The following is a 26,154-nucleotide window of genomic DNA, read 5'->3' as shown; positions in this document are numbered from 1 at the left end:
ACGATCACTATAGGCAGCTGAAAGCACAGTCGCTGCTTGTACACGCTCCGCATGCGACGGCAGCGTAGCACATGGTGCGTCAACTTCCGACTCGGTCATCGTCCTGCGGTGCAGCAGAAACCTGATGAATGATCTCACCGTCGTCGAGTTCTGCGCATGTCAGTACAGCAGTGTCAGCACCTGTGAAACTGTCAAATGAGACGGTGTCCAGAATCGCAATGCAACCACTGCGCAGGTCTCGGCAGAACATTTTCGGCATCAGTAGGGAGCACATCGGAAGGCGACAAATCCTAGGGCTCCCAGCACCCGCTTGCCGGCATTCCCCAACGCAGTCTGTGCGGGCACTGTCGGCGCCATTAGACACTTGACGCAATGGTTCCGTATGCCGCGTTGGATCACTGAAACCTTGGGCCAGATTCCACTTCGGTTCCGTCTCCGAACCGTTCCTTTCCGGAGTGACGTCAAAATGACGACAGCGAAGAACGCGAGGAGAAAGAAGGGGAAGCGAACGGCCAATCGGCGAGCGCCCGACCTCGCGGGAGCCCGGCCCACGACTGCCTGGCTTTTTCGGGGGCCGTACACTAAAAGATAGGTTGTTTTAAAAAGAAATCAAATATCACAAATAAATGGTAATACATACTATTTAATAAGAAGTCACAGTACGTGCAAGAGAGTGCAGTAAATAACCATTTTGACGTTTCTTTTGATACATGTTTATCTTTTCTGTCGGTAGAAGGCGTCGCATACGCGCGCGCGCGGTGCCATCTGGGAAATTGTGGGCTCTTTGGCGCGCGCTTTGAAGTTTCGTGTTAAGGGCGTAGTAGCCCTTTCTGGTCATGAATGCCTGCGTTTCACCGGGGCTGAGGCCTTTGGGCTGACTGATGGCAATGAGGGTTCCATCGATGCAGCCAACAACACCAGGAATTCGGCCGCGGTGCAAAAATTCTGCCACTGCCTGCTGCTTTTCCGCTGGCGTGGACGGAAAGGTTACCCACCCTCTTTGCTTGCCTACGCGAGTTATAGCTAGTGCTACTGCGCTGATGCAGCGGCTCATTGAGGATTGCGAGAGTTGGATGGTCACCTCACTGCCGACAGAAGTCTGAAAGCTCCCGGTCGCAAAAAACCGAAGCGCACAGAGAACTTTCGCTTCTGTTGGTAGTCCGGTCGGCCCCTTCGTCCCGATTTCGCCCTCAAGATCACCACACAGCCTACGCACCAGCGCTTTGCTCATCCTGAAATGGCGGCGGAAATCCTCCTCCGGCAGATCGAAGGCGTCTTCCCTGTTTCTCGGTCGTCTCTGCCCAGTGCGGCCGCAAAGAGCCGCGAAAAGATACGGAGTCATGGGCGCCGCCATGTTTGTTTACAGCGGTTCCCGCGAAGTGGACCTACTCGGCGCGGTTCTTGTGCCGGCCGGCGAAACGGTTCCTTTCGGCGCCGTGGCCACGCCCCGTGACGTAGGCGAAAACTGTGGAGCCGCCTCCGGAAGTTTTTCGTCACGCCGGACGTGACGACGGTCGGCCAATGAGAGGAGGCGAAAGGAACTGGTTCTCGAACGGAACCGCAGTGGGATCTGGCCCCTTGACACAGCACACCAAGCAAACATCACCACGCCGTCACACCGACACCAGTTGCACAAACGAAAAACGTGGCCTAATCGCAGCGTCGTGCACGAAGAAACAAATCAGCTGCTGGATTGTCTTGACATGGCTTACTAAGCTGAGGAAGGAACCACTGTAACCACGAACCAGGCAGAAGCGATGATGATGAGCGGGGATCTGCAGTTGCGCCACTTCGTGGGACAGCAAGGCGGCTCCGTTCAAAACAAAAATGGCGTTCAGCGAGTAGAACCATGCACCGGTCAGAGTCAATGCATGGTGCTCTCGATCGAGTTGGCTCAAGGAGTGTCCGAAAAATCAGACGAGAGGTTGCAAGGTGTCCGAACTTTCGGCAGTTGGTATACATTATGGTCTATGGGGAGAATGGCAGTGCCACGAAGCAGACCGAATAACCGAGCATGTCTGAACTTTTGGAGTCCGAAAAATCAGTCAGCGACTGTACTCACCACCAAATCTCACAGCAGCCCGCCACGCGAAAAGAAAACGGCCGTCACATGGAAAAAAACAAGCGAAAAAAAAAACAGCAAGGCAACAAGGAATTGCTACTTTATCACTGATCGATCAACAGCACACCAGCTGGCAGCTCACTTCGCAGAAAAAAAACGTCCTTGATAGATTTTTGCTGCGCCTTCTTCAGGCGAATGATGGCTTTTTCAGCTGCAGCCGCTATTTTGAGTCCGTCCTCGCAGTCAACGTGAGCATCAAAGAAGTGATGCAGTAGGTCTGCAGCATCCAGTGCTTGTGCGGACGTCGGTACGTTGGGTTAGGCTCCAGGCTCGCGTCGACACATTCGTCACTGTCATCATTAAGCACCCCCGTCACAGCACACACAATTTCCGCCTCTGTTAGCTCTTCATTCATCACTGCATCAGCATCGGCACTGACATACGTGCAGAAGGTGTTGCAGTCGGACACAACGCCGGCATCAAGGAAAGCGCCTCACGATGCTAGGGCTTGGTCGAACATGGCACCCTTACTGGCGGCAGCACCGAGATCTTCGCTGTAACCGCCACTGCTAATGTCAAATGAAGCATGCCGGAAGCAAATGGCGATCGTGCTTGCCGGTACAGCCATCCAAGCAGCCTGTACCATCTTGATCGCCATGTGCAACTCGATTGTGGACTCCCGCTTCATGGTCATGTTCAGCAGAATCTGGTTGATAGCATGCTTGTGATTGCCGGACTTAAAGTTCATGATACCTTGGTCGAGGGGTTGCACAACTGCAGTGCAGTTTGACGGCAAGTATAGCTCGATGTTCTTGAGCACAGCAGCAGTGTGGTGGGCCGCGCAGTTGTCCAGTACAGAGCATATCTTCCGGTTTTGCTTGCCCAGCCGCTCGTCCCACTCCCGCAGCCGTTGTGTGAAAATTTCTCATCATCCAAGCCTTATGGTTGGACACATACCTCACTTGGAGCTTTCGTTTGCCTTTCAGGCATCATGGTGACACACTTTTGCCAACCACGAGGGCCGGCACCTTTCCAACCCATCCATGTTGGCACAATGCAACACAGTCACACGGACCTTACTCTGCGTACTGCCCTGGCAGCGTTCACTTTTGAGGGCCGAGCTTTTTTGTGGCAGCATCTGGTAGAAGAAGGCAGCCTCATCTGCACTGAACAAATCCTCGACACTAGTTTTTTAGCAGCTGTCCAATGTTTGTCTCCACCCACACCACTGTAGCTTCGCGGTCAACAGACTGCACCTCCTCGCTGCCAGCCCTGCCAACGATGTTGTGGCGCTTCTTGAAACGCTGCAGCCAGCCGACACTCGCCACAAAATTGTCGTGTCCCATGATGCACGCGAAGTCCCTTGCTTTGCGTTGCAACAGTGCCCCACTCACAGGAGTGCCGCTTGCTCTTGCGACCAAAAACCACTTGAAGACCACCTTCTCTACAGCTTCGAAAGCGGGGGCTCGCAGCTTCTTTCTGTCGCCTATTATGCCGCGTGCGACAGCACCGGTGACAGCTTCTTTGCTGCTCAATATTGTCGACAGTGTGCTCAATGCTATTCCGAAATCTTAGGCCACCTTTTTCTTCTTCCCACCGGACTTGACGGCTTTCAGCAAAGACACCTTCTGATCAATTGATATCATTTTGTGCTTCCATTTGCCGTCGTCCATCTCCTTTCTGGCGGCGGGAACTCGCACGAACGAACCTGAACACTAACGCTGATATCCTTGATGAGCACGCAGGCAACAAAAAGCAACTACAAGCAACAACAAAACTGCAGTCGGGGCCGCCCCACGTGTGTAGCAGAAGGGCAGGTGGGTCCACCAGTTCCACGGGGAAGGGGAGGCGGCGAGACGCGCACATTGCACGCTACTATAAGAGATTGAGCTGATGGGTACCAAAATGGTCAGTAAATGCTCGCTGTAGAAGAAAAATAAGGTTCGTCATACCCATTGCGAGGAAATTTTAGCTTCGTTAAGACAAGGTTTTCAATACATACGCATCTATTGGATTTCAAGGGCAATTACGATTGCTTCGTTATATCCATTAGTTCGTTGTATCCCATTTCGTTGTAACAAGGTTTTACTGTATAGTGCTGCCTCCCTACTTATTTTTCTCAGTAAATGACACTCATCTTAAATAATAGACATTTGGCAGTTTCCTTGAGATCCACTGCACAGGAGAGGGACAGCGACAACCCAGCTGTCACGAAGAGGCTGACAATTTTGCTACCACAAATTGTATACTCAAACTTTCATTTCCTTGCCCTTTATTATGACTACGAAGATAAAAAAGCAAAGTTTAACCATTCTCTATGGTGAACTGAAAGGGCACCTCGAACTTGTGATCACTGCCTCAGTGCTTTCCAGGTCATCTACGTCAGTTGGCTCTGTACTTAGTAGTTTCCCCCGACTATAATATATAGTTCTTAACTACTCCAATTTGTTTTCGTCTGCAGTGCGTACTGCATAAGGTGCTCCGATTGAGCAAAATGGACTTGTATTAAGAAATCGTAAAATAATTTCAACACTCTTGGGCTAATGCAAGGCTTACCTTCCAAGGCAAGCAGTTCAGGGGGGTCAGGCTGCCCGCTCCGAGGATTTGCGTCGTGCAACCGCTGGAGGGTTTCATCGATTTGGGCCTGCATGCATGAACAAGTTGCATCATCACCGCAATTGGTACAGAACACTTTTTCAAAGAAAAAAAGAAAGACGTTCTAGGTACATTCCCTAAGCACACACAATACAAGTACCCACTATTGTTACTATTGTTATTTTAGATGCAGTATCCCTTTAACGTCACCTCTAAAATTGAATTAAAACTCTGGGGTTTTATGTGCCAAAACCACAGTATGATTACAAGGCACACCATAGTGGGGTCTCCAGATTACTTTTTGACCATATGGGGCGCTTTAATTTCACCTAAATCCAAGTATCATATTTTCCAAACTGTAAGCTGCAACCCCCTTTCTCAAGCTTCCAAGAAAGTGGTACAGTCGCCGACTAATTTTCCGGACTCCAAAAATTTGGACTTGATGAATATCCTGAACTTAATAAATGCTAAAAAGCTCCCATAGAGGTAAATCACTTGAGCGACCGATTTTTCAATTTAGGGCCCAAGGTACGATTTTCTGGACTAAATTGCTCGTTCCGAGCCGTGCTACCTGATACTGGAAGCCCCCATGTTGGATATTCCATTGTCTTGGCCAGGCTTGGCTTCCAGTGGTCCGCTTTATACACTCCACGATCAGGAGGTGCATGCTATCGATAAACACAGAGCACACTATCCTTCGGTCTCAGAGGCCATGCCCACTCTTCTTTTTTTTCTTTTTTCAAATTTTTGGCCCCCATTCTGCACGTGGTGTTGCCAGAGAGCAAGTGTGCCTCAAAGATATTGTCACATCCTTGCGTGTCTTTGTGCGGCTTTGCCTTTGTGTGTTTGGTGCCACCCGCTGTGCCTTCGCCAAAGCCAAGTGGTGTGAAGAAACATGCTCGTTTCTTTGATCTTCATGGCATCTCCGTTGGCGAAGATCACCAATACGGTGACGCTCTTGGCGACTCTATATGGAGATTATGTCACTCTTGCACAAATCCAAGCAAATCTGAACACCTTCAAACACAATATGAGGCAGGGCATTGTAAGCGATTCTTTTTTAACCGCTCTAAGCCTCTCTCTCTCTCTCTCTCTCTCTCTCTCTCTCTCTCTTTGGTGGACAAATTTTTCAAACTTTTTGATTTTTCATACTATTTTTCGGTCCTCACAAGGTCCAGAAAATCAGTCAGCGACCGTATATAAATAAGTTGCACCAGTGTATAAGACGCACCTATTTTAACCTGATCGGCATGATGAAGCACAATTACGCACGCTTGTGCATTCGTTGCAAAATGCTGTAAACAAAATTTTTACAAGCTGGGAATTCCAGCAGAAAAGACTTGAACCAACACACCTCTTAGGCACAGAAAAAAAACATTTGCAGTTAAACCTCCACATAACAAAGTCGGTAAAATCGTCAATTTGCTTCATTATATCGAAATTTTGTTCAATTGAAATTCGGCCTCTTATGCCAAAAAGTGTTGCTGCCGATCAATTTTTCTTACATGTAAGGAGGCCGCAGAATTTTCTAAATTATCGGGCAATCGAAAAAAGCAAGTTTGAATGAGGAAACAATACATTCTTATGAATCTAGGAGTCGGTGACTAATGATACGGTTTCATACCACGTACGTCGACAATATCTTCACATAGGCGGTACGAATAAAACAAACCCAGCCACGCTTTCGTGTGCACTCCGCACAGCTGCAGCAGATAGCTCCACCCACACTGGGATGATGCTATCAGGAAAGGTGCCAGCAGCGGGGAGCAAATGCTTCGTCTGCCTCTTGCTCCAACAAGTCACCACAACTCGAGATTATGCAACCTCTAATACTAAACGCACCGCAAGACTGTTTACATGGTACCACGCCATCTCAGCACGCCCACCCTTTGCAAATGCAGCAGATTACCTCTAAAGCAGGGTGCGCGGCTGCATTTGCACTGAGCCACGCTTACCGCCATGTGCGCAGCAACAACCGAGACCTGTGCCGGAAATTGCAATGCACGATAACTTAGCCCCCCACATTCCGCTCCTGGCTGCCTTCTCGCGCATGCGCGCTTGATCGCATTACCGTGAGCTCGCTGCCCTCCTCCTTTTTACCTTTGCACGCCCGGGAAGGCAGCACTCGTGAAGCCCCCATCTTTCTTGTCTCACCCACGCACACTTTCAGTCACACCCAAAGCACCCAGTGCATGGATAACGACAGAATCTTATCGCACTTGGGCTCTGCACGAAACATGATGCGTCTCCACTTCGGACGATGCTCTTGTCACGCTGCGTGTGATTTGAGAGGTGCGTTTGCAAACAGCCATTTGTAATCCAATCATTTGACCCTCTGCATCCACAACAGTTTGTTTATTGTCTTGGCATTCCTCTGTGGCGGCAGTGAAATTTCGCTATATTGAAATCACGTACAAACGCACGTTGTTATATTGAAGTTCTGAATACATGGGTGTTCTGTGGACAAGAGGTTATGAAAAGTTAAATACTTGGTTATATCGAGAATTTCGTTATATTGAAGTTCGTTACATCAAGGGTTAACTCTATTGCAATTCACTAAAAACCAACGGAGGCATCTGGCACAGTCAAAAGGATCAGCTAATTCAGCCAACAGCATCCCTGGGTCAGCCTCTGATGCCTCGTAGGCACGTCGACGACATTGCTTTTGAGGCTTGGTGTGCTCGGGAAAAAAAAAACTCATATTGTTCGTGCCAGCACACATGGCTTACAGTCTGGAAAACATGGTACACAAATGTGTTTGCACTCCACCCGCACCGAAATGCAGCCGCTGGGGCTGCGATCAAACCGGGGACCTTGAGCTCAGCCGCTTGAGCTCAGCAGCACAACGCCACAGCCACCAAGCTACCCTAGCAGCTCAATGGTTTCTGTTACGTCACATTCTTCAATAATGCAAGCTGAGAAATATTGATTTCCTTCCACATGGATTTAAGGCGGTTCTCTTGAGCTGAACTTCTGCTAAGACACATCAGGCATCAGGGTACTTCTGAGTCCATGTTAATTAAACTATAGCTCCGACTGGTTGCAGACAAGATTCCACTGCCAACATCGTTGCGATAACTACAGCCATCGCATTTTACAAACACATGCGCACAGATACACAGGCATTTCGAAGGAAAGCAAAAAAAACAAATTCTGTGGCACTCAAGTTTGAGCAAAATAAGTTCTTCACTTTGTAAGCAACGATGTGTATGCTCTAAAAAAAAAATTAGAGAAATACTGTATGCATGCTCCTTAAAGTCGGCACTCGCTAGTGGCAACATAAAAAATTGTCTACTTAAAAATCAGCTACACATAATTAGCACAATTGCTTTTCAGTCTGAATGCCTCCCATTTAACAAGCAAAACCTCTGCTATAGATTAGTCCAGTGCAAAACAGGTTGAAGTGACATCTGGTGAGCAAGAGATGCAATCAAAAACAGTGGCTCTTGGATGCCACTTCATGTGATGCAACAAAGTGCAGTCAATCCCACTTATAACGATACCGGTTTTAACAATATATCGGTTATAACAATGAGAAGGTGCTGCACCGTGAACTTTTTCATGTTTTCCATGGTTAAACAACCCGCTAACTACAGTGCCCCGATGCCGCATTATCGGTTATAACGATGAAGTATGGCTGCTGGGTGTCCGAGCCGAAAGGTAGTGAAATGAGAAATCCTTGAAAAGAAAAAAAGAAAATGAGAAATTCGAGCCGCTGCACGATGGGCCGCTGCTCCAACAGCCGCCGCACGCTCATTTTCCAGCCACCTACACACAGCTCTCTCTCCCATCACCCTTTCACCCCTCCGAAACATGAATGGATGGATGGATGAAAAACTTTATTAGGGTCCTTTAGGGCGCGCCCTAGCGCGCAGCGGGCCGCTCCCGCGTCGGGACAGAGAGGCCGAGCCTCTCCGCTGCGTCGCGGGCCCGTTGGACAGCCCATAACTGTTCTTCGAGGTTGGGGCTGTGTAGGACAGCATTCCAGCGTGAAGAAGTGTTACTTTCTTCACTATGTAACGCGGGGCATCGCCAGAGCATGTGAGGTAAGTTCGCCAAGTCATTGCATAGTGCACATGCATTTGTCGTCTGAATTTCGGGGTACATATTGTGAAGTAGGGGGTTTGGGTATGCCCCCATCTGTAGAAGCCTTAGTGTCAAAGCCTGAGGTCTATTGAGTTTGCAATGTGGGAGGGGGTAGATCCTCCGAGCCAAGTAAAAGTGCTTGGTAATTTCGGTGTACGAGGAAGGAGAGTCCCGATTGTCAGTACCCCCGGCGTCACGCTGCCCGGTAGCTACGCGGTTGATGATCCCTCGCGCAGCTCCGTGTGCCGACTCGTTGAGGTTGGGCGGGGCACCCTCGATCTGTCCCATGTGAGCTGGAAACCAGATCAATGTGTGTGGCTTGATTTCTTTGCTTCCTAATATCCCTAGGGCCAGCTCGGATATGGTTCCTTTGGCAAATGCCTTAACAGCTGATATGGAGTCACTGTAGATTGATGTCCTCTTGTTGTCCAATAAGGCCATCGCTATTGCAGCCTGCTCTGCGATTTCATAGGACGTCGTCCGAATCGAGATTGCGTTCGTTATTTGGCTTTCATGATTTACGGTAACTACAGCGAAGGCCTGTCCGTCGGCGTAGCGCGCTGCGTCTACGAAACTGTTCTGCGAAGCCCGTTCACGAGCCTTTTCCAGGAGAGCCTTCGCGCGCCCCCGACGTCTTCCCACGTTGTGTTCTGGATGGACGTTTCGTGGGATAGGCGCGACAGTGATGCAGTCCCGCTGCTCACGAGGGATGCTGCAGAACTTTGTTTTTATTACTCTGGAAGGAACGCCCAGCTCCTGTAAGATGTGCCTTCCAGCTTGTGTGGTAGATAGCCTGATGAACTGGACCCTCTCCTGTGCTTCCGCTATTTTCTCTAGCGTGTTATGCATGCCAAGTTGAAGTAAGCGTTCCGTGGGAGTGTATACGGGGAGGCCGAGAGCTCTCTTGATTGCCTTCCTGATTAATGCATTGAGCTTATCCCTTTCCGATCTTTGCCAGTTGTGCATGGCCGCGACGTAAGTGAAATGACACATTACGAAAGCATGTACCAATCTCACGAGGTTATCTTCTCCGAGGCCTTGCTGCCGGTTGGCCACTCTTCTGATTAGTCTGATGGCATTGTCCGTCTTCTTAGTGAGTCGCAGCACTGTCTGGTTGTTTGAACCACTCGACTCTACCATCATGCCCAGAATCCGGATAGCATCCACCCTCGGGATATAGCCTCCGTCTTTTGTGCGCAGTTTTATGTCGCATTCGGCGAGTGGTTTCCATCCCTTTGGTTTCGGGCCTCTGCACTTGGGTCGATAAAGTAGCAGTTCCGACTTGTGCGGTGAGCACCGAAGGCCCGTGGACTCAAGGTATCTCTCGGTAGCATCAACCGCCTCTTGCAGGGCCGTCTCTACCTGTCCGTCACTACCTCCCGTACACCAGATGGTAACGTCGTCTGCGTACATGGTATGACTGATACCGTCAATAGCAGAGAGTGTCCGGGATAGACCGATCATGACTAGGTTAAAGAGGGTTGGGGATATGACTGACCCTTGTGGCGTCCCTTTAGACCCCAGCTTAATCATGTCTGAAGTCAGGTCCCCGATCTTAAGGGTGGCTTCTCTGTCTGACAGAAAAGATCTCATGTAGGAATGGAAGTGCTTCCCCAGGTTAAGGCTCGAGATTGTGTCTAAAACGGACGAGTGAAGAACATTATCGGAGGCCTTTTCCAGATCTAGACCTAGTATGGCTCTCGTGTCCCGCGTATTACAGTCAATAATGCGATGCTTGATGAGCTTCATTGCGTCCTGCGTCGAGAATCCGACGCTGAAGCTGATCATGTTGTATCGGTAAATGTCGTGGTCCTCCAGGTAGCGTGAAAGCCTGTTTAGGATTGCGTGCTCAGCAACTTTCCCCACGCACGATGTGAGCGAAATTGGGTGGAGGTTATCGAGGCTGGGCGGCTTGCCTGGCTTGGGAATGAGAATGGTGTTGGCAGATTTCCACATTTCCGGGACTTTACTACTGCTCCACGCTTGGTTAATGATGTCCGTTAGGTATTCGATGGACTTCTCGTCCAGATTCCGTAGAGCTTTGTTTGTGATCTTGTCCGGACCCGGAGCCGATCTGCCGTTGAGGGCGTGGAGCGCCTGCCTGATCTCCTCAATCCCGAATTCAGCGTCGAGCTCAGGGTTCTCGGAGCCTTCGTAGTCAGGGGAAGGTGGTGTAGGACACGATGCGACTGATAGGTACTTCTGTACGAGTTTCGATAAAATTTCCTTGCTCGAATATTCTCGCTTGGCTGTGTGTAGGGTGCGCGCCAGTGTGTTGCGTTGGTTGGTTCTAGTGTTCGTCTCGTCGAGGAGATGCTTTAGGAGGTTCCAGGTGCCACCGTTGCGCATCTGCCCGTCGATCGAGTTGCACACCTCATCCCATTGCTGTTTACAGAGGGCCCTGCAGTGTTCCTCTATAGTTCTGTTGATTTCCGATATCCTTTTTCTGAGCCTGCGGTTGAGCCGTTGTCCTTTCCACCTGGCGAGGAGGGATTGCTTGGCCTCCAATAGGTGAGCGAGACGGCTGTCCATCTTTTCCACCGGGAGGTCGGTACAAACCTCTTTGGTGGTAGCTTTGATGTCGTGTCTAACCTGTGCAACCCATTGTTCGAGGCTAGGCTTGTCCTCACTCTCCATTCGCTCTTCCCTTATTTTGCGAAATTTGTCCCAGTCTGTGTACTGGAACACGCGCTGTCTCTTCTGGTCGACTTGGAGGTGCATGGCCAAGATATAATGGTCACTACCAAAGTCTACCCCGAGGTTTGTCCACTTGACCGCTGCAATGCTCCTGACAAAGGTGAGATCCGGTGTCGTGTCACGGCTCGACGATGTTCCGCATCTGGTGGGGAACGCTGGGTCCGTGACTAGCATCAAGTTTAGGTTTAGAGCCTCACGCCAGAGGTCCTCCCCTTTTTTAGTGTTATATGGGTAGCCCCAGGTGTGGTACGGCGCGTTGAAGTCACCAGCTATGATCAAAGGGGAGTCTCGCGCTAGTTGCGTGGCCTTGGTGACTAGGGCTTTGAAGCGTTGTCTTAGAGCTTTGGGACTACTGTAGACATTCAGGATGAATATACTTTGGCGGTTCGTTGGGCTAGGGATGATCTCTATCATCATGTATTCAACTTTAGTTGCGGTCATCTTAAGGTCGTGAGTGATGTGGGTCAGCTTGTTGCTAACCAGTACGGCGATCCCCCGCCCTTCTTTGTGCTTTGCTACGGGCCTGTAGCCAGACAGCGTGACGTTAGATGTTAATGTTTCTTGTAAAATGATAACATTTGGCTTCTCTGCATGCGAGCGAATATATTGTTGCAGGGGAGCCCTCTTGGGAAGGTAACCACTGCAATTCCATTGCCACATCTTGAATGAGCTAGTTTGAGTGGCCATCGTGTTGCTCTTGAGTTGCTGTGCTAACCATCGGAGAGCCGATCGCCCCCGAGCTGTTACTAGTCGATGCTGTTGTTGGGGGTGTAGGAGCTGTAGGTAACAGCACAGGTGCTACAACGTTTTCTAAGAAGGATTCAATTTTGCTGATCCGCTGATTAGTGCGCTCCTCCATGGAAGCCATGTTGCTTTGGAAGAGCGAGAACTTTTCATTTATCTGCTTAATGCTTAATGCATTAATGCTTAATGAATGGACCGCGCCAAATGCACTGCAAGCAGAACGCTCGCATTTTGCTTGCTGGCTCCTCATTCAGCGCAGTTTTGCAAACAGCTTAATCGCTCACACTCGTCGTTGCCGGTTGTGTCAAAGTCGTTCCTAGCCACGCGGTTTGTCAGCCCCGCTTGACTCACCGCCGAAACGGAAGATGGCTGACCTGCCCACTGATAATTGGCAATGCATGACATTGCCAGGGAAAAGAAAGCGGACGGCTATAGATGTGGAAACTAAGTGCTTCTAACCGAAGAGACAATCACCACAAATGTGCTTGCATCAGATAGCGATGGCAACAACAGCAGCGTTGACGCGGTAAGGCAGGCTGCCTGAATGTTGTCCTCACAGGAGGCCCTGCAGATGATTCAGTCCCCTCCGGGGCTTCGTTTTCACAAGGAGCCTTCCGCTGCACTACGTGGAGCACTTCGATGTCTTGGAGAAGAATGTAGGCAAGCTTCGCATAAAGCACGCGAGGCTGACGTACGTAGGCTTTTCTCATGCAAGCCAGTAAAAAGTATGTGGCGAGATGCTCGCGGCGATCTCTCCTCAGCGTTTCTTCTGGATTTCTCAAGCTGACAGGCTGCCACGGCAGTCGTCTCAATTTTTAATAGGCTCCTTTTGGGGCGACCAAAGCGATGCCTCGGCGGTGCTCGGATATCACTTGCCACCCGTGACACCTCTTTGCAGTTGTTATAGCAGTGGCATTCAATGCCGGCAGCCACAGCTTGTTACCTGCAAATGGAGCGCCCGGGAAGCAGCAAAGGGTGAAAAGCACACGGAGCCGACACGCCGGTAAGAAAAAATTGCAACCTGACTGATATTTCAAGATATCACAGTTCTAAGTTATTGAGGGCTCACTGTAATTAATGTTTGACCCTGTAATGTGCGTCAAGCAACGGCACCTAACCGCAAACAAGCTGGCGCTTCCTACTCACAGGATCCACACGCAACGGTTCGGGCTCTGCGACGGGTGCTTCCGGCTCAGGCTGAACTTCAGGTTCTGGAGGGCGTCCTGCAACAAAGTGACAAAGCACAGTGAGCGTCCTACATACAACCTCGTCGTGGTCTTCCACATCTTGCATTCACCAAGGAGTGATCTGGCAACCAGCCTACTTTAACCTTAAGTCAGGGGCACTATACAACCATTCTCGAGCGATCCCTTTCGAGGATACAATCCTTATGGCAAGATTGTGCATGACTCAGCACTGGAAGTGCTGGCATGTGTGGCTAACAGTCTTCTTGGCACTGTGCCAAGCTCGCTATCTTCACACAGTGAGAGTAACACTGCCAGGAGTATTCGCCAACGCATTCGGTGCCAAGTCATGCAAAATTTCACCAAAGTGATTGTACCCCCGAAAGTGACTGCTCGAGAATACTGCACCCATGTCTGAGGGTGAATAAAGTAGTTTCACAGAGTTAAGGAAGCTCAAATCCACTCTTGCCTGCATTTTACAGTAAATAATATATGGGAACCAAGAAGCTCAATTGAAATATCTGAGATAGCCTTCGATTAATGCATTTGAATACAGTACTGCAAACAGTTCTGATATTGCCTACTTCAATATGATACTACCATGTACGTATCAACAGTATGTTTGAACTACAGTTTGGGAGATATGCTGTTCCATTTTGTATATTAAAAGCCCATCTTTTTACTACCTGCATGTGCTGCTCTTTTTTTTTTGTATTCCTTTACTTCATTCTTCTTTTTTTCACTTGTGCTTCCAACGTTTTTGTTTTGAGTTTATGCGCCGAGTAGTCAGAGCACATATTAACAAATTATCTTTTTTAGCTTACACGTTGAGTGAACGGGAACATAAATGCATTATTGCAAGCATTACTTTACCGTGGCTACACTGCACTAAACTGAGCCACATTTACAGCGAAGCTGTATACCTCTACCGTCTAAGGAAATTTTCGTGTCGTAAGCAAAAACTCCCCATACGTGCGCCGATCCTGAAGATACTGCAATGCCGGGCCAATCCGCGGCGGATGTTGATGGTTATAACGAAGTAATTACGACCACCCCCCCTTTCAACTTCGTTATGAAGAGGTTTTAATGTACTTGCATCCAGACGGTAATAATGTACAACTGCCTTCCCATTGCTGCAAAAAAGGAACAAAATGGGCGTAACTACGGATCATGCCTGCGCTATGCTCAAAAAAGGCAATGCAGGCAAACACAAGAGGCTCCACCAAATTAGGCAAGTGAAAAAATTTTTAATTTCATCACGGAACATTCAGTAACCCTTTAATTACTTGTAACGTAATGATTACAGAGAACTTATGAAATATTGGGCGAGTCTATGCAACTTCATTGGTCATAGCAAGAGGTGACAGGTAACCAAAGGCTGAAGGAAGCACGACACCTGTGCGTTGCACATGCATCCTGCATTACCCAATTGATTGTGCTTCAAGTGCCTTCACAAATAACAGCTTTCGCTCCCACGTATAGGGCAGCAATAGCAACAGCCAACTATGGTGCAACTATTCACAGCCACATCATCGCATCCACCACTCGCATATTAGAAGCGGCACGAGGGAAGGCAACACATTTGTTTGCATTCAGAAAGGAATGTGCACGAAACAAAAATGTATAGTTGAAGAAACTGCAACAGGATATGACAAAATGAGAAGAAATGGAGACATATGCACAAGACTATAGAGTTCATCTTGTGCGTGTCTTTCCAATGCTGCAATTTTGGAGCTATGTTTTCTTCAATAATGCAGCAAGAGCATTACACATATGCCTATAGGCACTCGCACCACGAATACACCAAAATGGAAGAAGGCCCACCTTCTTCGAGGTCCGCAGTGACAAAGTTTGCCGGGAAAAGGCCCTCTCCTCGGTGGTTGGAGCCCTTCCACCAGTTGGGATCACTGCAATAGATGGAGACAGGAGGATCAATGATACACTGCTCACAAGTGAAGGAAAACGTACCCGAACAAAAGGCACCTTCAAATTGATTAAAAGTACTTGGCATCATGAAGACAAGTGTCCAACTGATATTACAAAAGCTAAGTCGCTGGCCAGATTTTACACCGAAGCTGGCAATGGCTAGGATCCCGAGATTTTTTCGCATCCATCACGTCGGCAGAAAACCCAGAGGGTCAATCCCGCCAGCACGTAGGGCCAGCAGCAATGTTTCATACCCCCATAAGGCACAGGCATGAAACAAACATACAGCACAGCCGACATTTCAATAAGAAACACACAAATAAAAAGAGCTATTGAACCACATGATTGGTGACGAGGCACACGCACTTCCACGTACTTTAATGTAGACATCTCAAAACTGGAAACAAAGCAGTGGTTCACTCACTTTATGGAAGAGTTTGGCCTCGGTTACTTAACGATCCGATTCAACTAACTACTGCGCACGAGTCATGCATCAATGTAACTTTGGCCAAATTTTGTTCAAATAAGAATGGAAAACATCTGTGTGTATAATAGCAGTACTCACCTTTCGGGCAGAAACCTGGAGGCTTATAAAAAGGGTTCTACTTAAATTGAGGACAACACAACGAGCTATGGAAAGAAGAATTATGGGTCTAATGTTAAGAGATGAGAAGAGAGCAGATTGGGTGAGGGAACAAACGCGGGTTAATGACATCTTAGTTGAAATCAAGAAAAAGAAATGGGCATGGGCAGGACATGTAATGAGGAGGGAAGATAACCGATGGTCATTAAGGGTTACGGACTGGATTCCAAGGGAAGGGAAGTGTAGCAGCGGGTGGCAGAAAGTTGGGTTGGGCAGATGAGATTAGGAAGTTTGCAGGGACAACATGGCCACAATTGGCACATGACTGGGGTAGTTGGAGAAGTATGGGAGAGGCCTTTGCCCTGCAGTGGGCGTAACCAGGCTGATGATGATGATGATGTATAATAGCAACCACAAAGCAATTATAGCAGTAATTTCAAAGTAATAAATAAAATAAAGGTTTTGCAAACTGCACTAAAATGTGCGTTTGTGTCATATATCATTTTTACGAGATGTGCATAATTGGTGCACATCATGGGATCACTGTTTGACAAGTTGCCCTACATTAGGCACAACATATCTACAGCTTTGCTGACCAACCACCTTCACAGGAGTGGATCGGCAGTGATTTTTGGGAGCCCGATTTTTCAGAGCTGCAGAACAATTCCAACCGACCTGCAGCAATGCCACCTACTTTATATAAAAATAATGCATAATAGTCACCAAAATGGCCGCCGCACCCAGCATCGAACCTGCAGCTTTGAGCTCAGCAGCACAATACCACAGCCACCAAGCTACTGCGACAAGTTTTCAACAAGATTAGTTGAACGTGCAGTTTGAGCATTTTTCCTTTATACTCCACAAAGAGATGCCAGGAAAGTTTAATTTCTACAGCCTTTTTAGTGGCAAAACAAGCAAGCACAAGAACAAATGATGCAACAACAAGAAAGTTACAAATGTGGCTGCACAGGCACTGCTGGTCACCACAACTCAACAAATACCTCTCATTTTTTTGGGCATCCCCTCAGACTCATTTCTTTTGCTACTTTGGGTCTATCTCAATACCAGCTGCCCACCTTTTTTAACACACGCAAGAGTCCTGCTCAGTTTATAAATCGACACATTTCCAAGTCGGTAGCTTCAGTATGCCTTGCTTGCACCCCAAATGGCACTATGAAAAGAAAGGGGGGGAGGGCACAGGCTGAAGTGACATGTTAAAAGGTGAGCTTCCAGTACCCTTTCATGAGAGCACTGCTCTTGTTTGTATATTGCAGCTTACATCACTGGCCAAGCGAAAGGCAAGTGAGGATGTCACTCCTTTTCTGTTTTTAATTTTGAAAACTAAAAATGTTGCACTGCATGCACCAATGCTCACTTCTTGCATTAGAGCAGGGACAGTACAAGAAACATTTTGAAACCAACTGATGTACCACCAAAATAATCTCACAGACCCTTTTAAACTGCTCTTAAATGTACATGCAGCGCACTGGTATTGGAACATATATTTGATAGTAACATATATTTTGATAGTTGTATGCACATGTGTGCATTGTTTTTGCAACTTAACGGCTGTTTTCCCAAACATTTTCTCTCTTTGTTACTTTGCCTTACCACTCACTGTATTCACTCGAGCACTTGTCCAAGTCTGTCCTTTAATCCCTGTTCTTTTCCTCTGCACTTCAACTCTACTTGTGCTGTATTCACTTCTTGTAGCAGACAAACCCGTCCGACAAGCCAGAGAGTTCAGAGGTTGTTCCTGCCTTTATGAAGCTTGCACTGTAGGTGTAATGATTAACAATGCACCAACGATTGATGGACTGATAAAACACAGTGCTCTTCAGACATTCCAGAGCATCTGAATAACCAGATCAAACATCTCTCATAACAGCAAAGCTGATGGCAGCAGTTAGGTACTTCACCAGCCACGTAACCGTGCCCTGACCGCCCACTGGTGATACGGCACCTCTTCCCCTGCTGGCAACTCACCTGTCGTCGAGCACAAGCAGCAGCTCGCCCGCTTTGAAGGTGATCTCGTTGTCCTCGGCTGCTTCAAAGTCGTACAGCGCACGCACCTTGCGCGGTTCACGTGGAGCCCCGTCCACCAAGGGTGAAGAGCTGCCCTCGGGTGCCAGCGCAGCCGATGCAGGCGATGGGGCACGTGGGTACAGCCCCACTCCTCCCACTCCACCACTGCTACTCTTTGGTGGAGAGTCCCTCAGCGACAGCTCAATCGCTGCACAGAGGCAACGCATTGACCGCAACTTGAGCTCCACGTAGTGCTCACAAGAAGGCCAAACAGTGAAACGCAAACACAACACATGCATTGCTGCTGAAAATGGGATTGATTGATTGATTGATTGATTGATTGATTGATTGATTGATTGATTGATTGATTGATTGATTGATTGATTGATTGATTGATTGATTGATTGATTGATTGATTGATTGATTGATTGATTGTCGATCGATTGATCGTACTGCAAGTATAGCCTCAATGAAATCTAACCGCACACTTGTGCCACTAGTCAACCATTGTAAAGTCACCAGTCTCCCCCTTTCGCTGTTTCATATTTTTCAAAGTGCTTCACCCTATGGGGACCTTCTACTATGGCCACAGTACATTTCAAACCGTGTCGATACCTGTAGTAGGATAGGAATTGATTCATGTTGCAAAACTTTTTTTCCCAGTCTTTCGTCCCCTGCACTTCATAGGAATGGAACCGCCTTCCCTCAAGTATCGTAGTCATCCCCAGAAGCAAACTTTATTGTGAAACATTAGCTAACACTGTATAATCAGGAGTATCTTTATGTTATATTATCACAACACACTGTACTTGTTCTGATGCTTTGTAACCACAACCCTCTTTAATGCTATATGGCCCTGGGGTATTACAGATAAATAAGAAATAAACAAAGATCTTTCCTGTAACACTCCCAGTACAAAGTTTCATCCTCAACCTGCTCTCTCAAAACAATTTCAAAATACACATACTACGTCGGCAACACTGAGCTAAGCAAAAAAGCATATGCACCAACTTGCTTGGTTTTTGATCACAAGGCAACATAATGTATTTACATTTATATGAATCAAAGCAGCTCCCTACACCCCCTCCCCACTTTTCTTTTCACGTCATTTATTTGAGGAGAGTACTTAAGGCAGGTAACACAACCTCAAGAAAACTCATTTCCAATGCAAAAAGAAAGTAATAGGAATTATGGTCAAACAGTAAAAGATTCAACTGCCACCATGCTTGTTTAGAGTCACTCAGATGCCCTGTCACTTGACACAAGCACTCATATTGGATAATGTGCTTGCAGTACATGAGCAATTTTTCTCGTGTTTCACCAAGCGTATTAAAAGCACTTCACTTTAATGCCAGCTACACCCCTAACAAGTCACACTTGCTTAAAGTTATGTAAAAAAAATTTTTTTTGCCCCAATAATAGGGTGTAGCTCCCTGCTTAAGAAGGTGCTTACATTCAAGAAAGCGCAGCACATCATCAGCCAGTACATCTTAAGAAACATGTAACATCTATAACGCACTCGGCCCCTTGCAGGGCCATATTAGCGAAAAATCACAACTAAGCAAGAAGGAAGCTCCTGCTGATGAGTACATCGTAACTGGTGAAACCCAAGGATATCCAGTGGCCATGAGAAATGTAAGGGGGAGGGGGGGTAGCAAATAAGTTCACCTCTGTTCTTTGCGAATGCTGTATACACAGAGCACAAAAAAAAAACTGACAAGTCAATATATGAGTGTAAGGAGTAGTCAAATTGATCCTTGCATCTCCCAAGAAAGTGGACGAGACAACAGCTAGCTCCATTGGTAGAGCATGTGTAAAGCTTTACATTCCACATTAAACATTACATGTGTAATGTCGAAGATGTGGGCTTTGGTTATATCTTTGGATTTTTGTGGGAGTTAGAAAGAGCTGAGCTGAGAATTCTAGCTATTCACACAATGGCATAAACTTAGACATTATTTCACTCAACGTGTTTAATAAACTGGACACTAGGACTCAACGCAGTCATTTTACAACAGACCCTTGGTGGGCATTCTAATGGAGACATGCTATAAGTTGATTTTTACCGATCCGTGGCACTAGGCAACATTTCTGAAAGCAGGCTTCGCATTTTTGATAAAAATACCAGCGAAATGTGTTTGGCTTCCTCTAACTGAAGCAAAGAACTCAACCACTGGCCACTTGAAGGAACCCCAGGCAACCTCGTGACATGTTTTCACACATTTCAATTAACGCACATTGTGTACAGGGCACCGTGACGATACTCTTCAGTGAACGCGACAGAGCTGTGCAACACGGGGCCACCATAATTTCAAAAAGAAATCCCGTGCTCCTCTCCTGGCATTTCCAGTGCCTCTCTGGGAATCGTGATTTCAACAGGGTGCTCCAGGTGACGTCAACAAGGCAAATGCTGTCGACTAGTTGACCAACGAGAACCTACAACTTCCGGTTCATCAACTGCCTCCGTGCAGTTGGTGCCAGTCACATGTCTGCACTGCACAGTTGTGTTGCTTGCTTGTGCACACATGTGTTCTGTGTTTCGGTTGGTGATTCGCAGTGCCACATATCTCATGTTTCAAGAACGCATTTTGAAAAGAAAAAATAAAGAAAACTCATAACGCAAGTTTTTTTCCATACCGATGCAATGTTTCAGCTTTTGTTCTTCACGGAGGCGCCGGTGATGTAGACCCCGCATATGGAAATGGCTTGTCTTTCCAGACACGGCGGTACAGTATGATGTTACAAGTCTGGCAAAGCGCCGACGGCTGCGGGGCTCCTTCGTCCATGTGTTCGCACTTTCTCTTTTTTAATGCGAAGTGTCAAATGGCCTGATGAGCGAAAGAGCTGGCAGCATCTGTAGCAGCGAAACTTCCCTCTGGCTGTGATGCCACCATCACGAGTGCGCCTCGCGAGCTTGCGACGCTGGCTCATGGTTGCTTGCTCGGGCCTCGACGGAGCAGAGAGGGCAAAAACGAACACCTGTTGCCACGGTATTGCATGACGAGTCGTAATTGGTTGTGGACAGTCTTTTGACGTGCCATTTAATGGAGTTTAGAGGAGTACACGGTGAGAAGGAGAGACCGCTCAAGGGGAGAAGCAAGAAGGAGAGGGAGAAAGGACCGGCAGCCACATTCTCGATCGTCAAACGCCTGTAACTCTGCTTTTCCGGTATTGTTTTCAAAAGTCCTAGCGGTTGCGTGTTCATTGCAGATTTGTACACAACTGGCTATATTACCAATTCATCATGTTAGGGTTGTTTACGGGCCCTTTAACAATGATGCAGACCTGCCCACCTTTGAACTGGAAAAACACGACAGTAGAAGGTAAGTACGACTAAAATTTTTTAGAAAGTGGTTAGAATTATCTTAATGTTTAATGTGTTTACTGTTTATTAGAGTCAGACTTTGCTCTGTAGGGATGCTGTGAACAGGCACTCTGCTCTATATAAGTCGCAGCAACAATGATCTGAGCCGCAGACAAGCAGAAACTGTATTTTTGCGTATAGTATAATCCACACGCAAGAACTTAGAAGTTAACAGTAAAGTTGGTTTGCGGGTTATATGCGAATTTCACCTTGAAGTGTGGCTTCACGGCAGCAAGGCATCATGGCATCATGGCACCATGACGCATGCTGCCGTGAAGACACACGTTAAGGCAAGGCGCTCTGCCATTCAAAGCTTCGTTGTCTCCTTGGGAACCTCTCCCCAACCCTGCATGTTGAAGCTTCCTTCGCCCATTCTCATCCTCATTACTGGTCGCCATTTTGTGGTTAGTAGTTAGCAAATACCGCATGCAGCGCCAGCAAACTCGTATGTCACCCATTCCCACGGGGCTCCCTTAGTGTGCGCAAAGTGCTTCGCGATATGGTGGAGAGCCAAATCGCAATAGAATTTTCGGCTGGGTCGCGTTTTCTCCATAGCCATTGCCCGTGCGAGAGCTGCTCTGTCCGCGTTGTCGTCCTATGTCGTATGTATGCAAGCGGAGAGATGACCCAATTTATATCATGTGACTGAACCGTCTGCGATAACATCCATCCTGTGAATCCAGCTTTATTGGTATCGCCAAAAAGAGGGCAGGGGATACCAGGTGCTGGCCAAAGATACGGCATGGACAAGTGGTGCATCCGTGAATGGAGACTGATTTTGCAACTATTTGAGCGTTGTTGTACGCAGCTATTTCTGCAGGTTATACACATGGATTTTCTTTTCCTTCCAGGTTGTAATTGGGAGGTGTGTGTTATATGTGGTGGCGGGTTATATGCAGAAAAATACAAAACACCTGTGAAGTTTATGAATGCAACATTCATATAGCAGCTGTCAGAGATTTGGTTGCCGTTATACATTGGTTCTATCAATTGACGATGCTGCTGCATGGGTACGTCCATGTAATCAATGGGTTAGAAAAATTGGACCATTAATATTACTCAGTGTCTGTATTTGTCTTTCTTTTGAAGCAGTTTCTGCCATATGCTATATGCAAATAAAATGTCTTAAAATATTTGTGCCAATAAGACAACTGTAAACGAGCGCTAAAAATCTGTCATTTTAAAATAAAACCAAAAAAAAGTTCCGCATTTCGATGGGGGCGAAATGCGAAAACACCCGTGTGCTTAGATTTAGGTGCACGTTAAAGAACCCCAGGTGGTCGAAATTTCCGGAGTCCTCCACTACGGCGTGCCTCATAATCAGAAAGTGGTTTTGGCACGTAAAACCCCATAATTTAATTTTTTAATTTTTTTAACCATAAACATTGTAGCATGATGGCAGATGCTCTTAATGCTGCTTGCTGCAGACTTCAGGTGCGCAGTACAAAAGCAATGTTTTTTGGCAGTAAATGCAGTTTGTTCTTTAGCACAATGAAACCACATGTGCTTCGGGCTGGCCCACCAAAGGTGAAAGCCCGTATCCGTGAAATAGATGCATAACGTTTCCACAAGAAGGGGAACTGCCACTTCCATCACACCATTCTTTTCTTTTTTCCAAGGGGGGGGGGGGGGGGAGGGGGGAGGGGTGACTATAAATTATCTCCACACGCTATAACAAGTTCATATCTTCATACAACTGCCACTGGTCATGACACAAGCTGCTTCATAAAAGAGTCTGTAGAGTCCCAACATCTAGTGTGTATATTGGACATTATGCTATGTCCAAACAACCTATTCTACTGAAATAATACATACCACCTTTCATTTATGAAGTCAAGAAAAGTATTTTTAAATGTATGACAATACTCTGTGATCCTAAATCCCTTCTGAGAGTTGGAGAGCTATGGCCGATACCTTGCTTTGTGTGCCTGCATTATAAAAAGCTGTGCAATTAGACATGCGATTCTACGAGTATGCAGAAAACGCTGAACTGCCCCCACTCATGTGAGACAAGTGCTTACATTATAAGTGACCTGATCTATGTCTTTAACATGGCACTGATGTGTCTGTTTCACAGTGTGCTGTGCCACCCAGGCAATCGCAACTAAATAATGCAGCAATCAAGTGGAGCACGTTTCTGCCATGAAGAACAGCCAAGATTACTGCGCAGTAATGGCATGAGATGAAATTAACTGCAACACCGTGCTTTAAATGTGTCCCAGGCAGTTGCAGCTACAAGATTACGCTGCCACGTTTATGTCTCCCTTGCACTTGTGTTTAAGAGAAGTTTCATCGCTACGCCTTGTTTTGTGGCTGCAATTCCTAGGCTTGTCCGCCCGCTTGTTTAACGATTGACTCAGGGTGCTACAGTGAAGCGATAGCAGACAGCTGCTACTTATCAGCAACGCAACCTGCATCTGTGGGGAGATGTGTGCTGTTAAAAGATAGCGCTCCTGGTTTTACTAGGGTATCATCTTTCCATTGATCTTTCCAGCCATTGTTGTCACGAGAATCAGTGAGTCCTACAGTTGGGCACCTTCTATTGAACAGAGTGAATTACCTACACTTGCTCTTAAATGTAGTAGCTGGCTGCACAAAATTTTCTTTAAGAATTCGGAAATTCCATAGAAATGTGCAATATCATGGACTGCCAGTGAAATGTTTCATTGTAAACCCACACTGTCAAGCACTCTTGCTTTCATACTTTGGCAAGAAGCAAAGCTAGCCAGTGGGAACTGGCCAATCATCATCATCATCAGCCTGGTTACGCCCACTGCAGGGCAAAGGCCTTTCCCATACTTCTCCAACAACCCCAGTCAAGTACTAATTGTGGCCATGCTGTCCCTGCAAACTTCTTAATCTCATCCGCCCACCTAACTTTCTGCCGCCCCCTACTACGCTTCCCTTCCCTTGGGATCCAGTCCGTAACCCTTAATGACCATCAGTTATCTTCCCTCCTCATTACATGTCCTGCCCATGCCCATTTCTTTCTCTTGATTTCAACTAAGATGTCATTACCTCCCGTTTGTTCCCTCACCCAATCTGCTCTTTTCTTATCCCTTAATGTTACACCTATCATTCTTCTTTCCATAGCTCGTTGCGTCATCCTCAATTTGAGTGGAACCCTTTTCGTAAATCGCAAATAGAATCAGGAACACCTTAGACTTCTGTCAAGCAAAGAACCAGGCAGGATTCCGCAAAGGCTACTCAACAATAGATCATATTCACACTATCAATCAGGTGATAGAGAAATTTGCGGAATATAACCAACCCTTATATATAGCTTTCATTGATTACTAGAAAGCGTTTGATTCTGTCGAAACCTCAGCAGTCATGGAAGCATTATGGAATCAGGGTGTAGACGAGCCGTATGTCAAAATACTGAAAGATATCTGTAGCGGCTCCACAGCCACTGTAGTGCTCCATAAAGCAAGCAACAAAATCCCAATAAAGAAAGGCGTCAGGCAGGGAGATACAATCTCTCCAATGCTATTCACAGCGTGTTTACAGGAGGCATTAAGAGACCTGGATTGGGAAGAATTGGGGATAAAAGTTAATGGAGAATACTTAGTAACTTGCGATTCGCTGATGATATTGCCTTGCTTAGTAACTCAGGGGACCAATTGCAATGCATGCTAACTGACCTGGAGAGGCAAAGCAGAAGAGTGGGTCTAAAGATAAATCTGCAGAAAACTAAACTAATGTTTAACAGTCTCGAAAGAGAACAGCAATTTACAATAAGCAGTGAGGCACTGGAAGTCGTAAGGGAATACATCTACTTAGGGCAGGTAGTGACGGCGGATCCAGATCATGAGACGGAAATAATCAGAAGAATAAGAATGGGCTGGGGTGCGTTTGGCAGGCATTTTCAGATCATAAACAGCAGGTTGCCATTATCCCTCAAGAGAAAAGTATATAATAGCATTGTCTTACCAGTACTCACCTACGGGGCAGAAACCTGGAGGCCAGTCACATCAGTCCTCAAAAATCAAATAATTTTTTCTATGCCTCATGGCCACAGCATGAAACTTGGAGTAGGAAATTGCATGGTTGCCTCATGGTTGGCTGTGACACTACTGCAGGCACCGCTGACTAACTCTGATACATAAATCAAGTTGCAGAGGAGGGTCCCTATAGTTATATTTGAAGATGTCCATGTATGCTTCCTCTATGCCTTGGCTATGCAATATCTGACCAACTGGTGGTATTTCTGTTGAACCAAACACCTTTCCATAATCTACAAAGGCTACATACTAGTTGATTTGCAAACTTCTACTTGAGCTGCATTCATGAGTAGATGATAGGTCCAAGTGAGATTAAGAGGAAGGTGTGAAAAGTTGGGCAAGTCATGTGACATTGATGGTCTACCAAGTGCACCACACCTGCCTAAGCTAAGAGGATCTAGCGAGTAATGTGACATCTAGAACAAATAGCTGGTGCCCCACGAGAGCAATAGAATGGGTGCAAAGGGAAGGGGAACACAGTCAAGGGTGACAGAATATCACGCGGAATGATGAGGCAGGAAGTTTATAAATGTAGAGTAAAGAACAGAGGCAACTCAATGCCTCTGAAGAAGTCATCTTCCTGAGGTAGACTCAAATAGACTGATTATATGGTATAATGACATTCTTGATGACCTGATAGAGTTAAAGCAAAAACAAAGCAGAAAGTTTAGCAAAACAATGCCAAGTGAGCAAAGTGTAACTCAAGAGAAGCCAAGCTTGAGAAGGACATATATGAGCAAACTTCTTTGGTTTGCACTCGAGCCTGACAGTACCTATGTACATTTATCCATTACACAATTTTGGCAGCAAATAACCGTTTTTTTTTCTCCTCCTCTTTCGGCACACTACCTTTCAGCACATTTTGCCATCTTTTCAAGGAGAAG

General features: G+C 46.9%; 1 protein-coding gene across 2 annotated transcripts in view; it reads right to left on the bottom strand.

Moving 5' to 3' along the window:
* Stam (signal transducing adaptor molecule) overlaps window positions 1-26,154 on the bottom strand; it is a 68,825-nt gene that overhangs the window by 21,688 nt on the left and 20,983 nt on the right. For both annotated transcript variants that reach the window (XM_065440542.2, XM_065440543.2), the window contains 4 exons: window positions 17,864-18,110; window positions 15,193-15,275; window positions 13,331-13,407; window positions 4,619-4,706 (listed from right to left, as the gene is read on the bottom strand). In XM_065440542.2, the coding sequence (XP_065296614.1) occupies window positions 4,619-4,706; window positions 13,331-13,407; window positions 15,193-15,275; window positions 17,864-18,110 (495 nt within the window). The remainder of the gene's footprint in view (window positions 1-4,618; window positions 4,707-13,330; window positions 13,408-15,192; window positions 15,276-17,863; window positions 18,111-26,154) is intronic.

This window comes from Dermacentor albipictus, chromosome 3, assembly GCF_038994185.2.
Source record: "Dermacentor albipictus isolate Rhodes 1998 colony chromosome 3, USDA_Dalb.pri_finalv2, whole genome shotgun sequence".
Lineage (NCBI taxonomy): Eukaryota > Metazoa > Arthropoda > Arachnida > Ixodida > Ixodidae > Dermacentor > Dermacentor albipictus.
The sequence above is the reverse complement of the archived record's forward strand: the minus strand, read 5'-3'. Positions and strand labels throughout refer to the sequence as shown.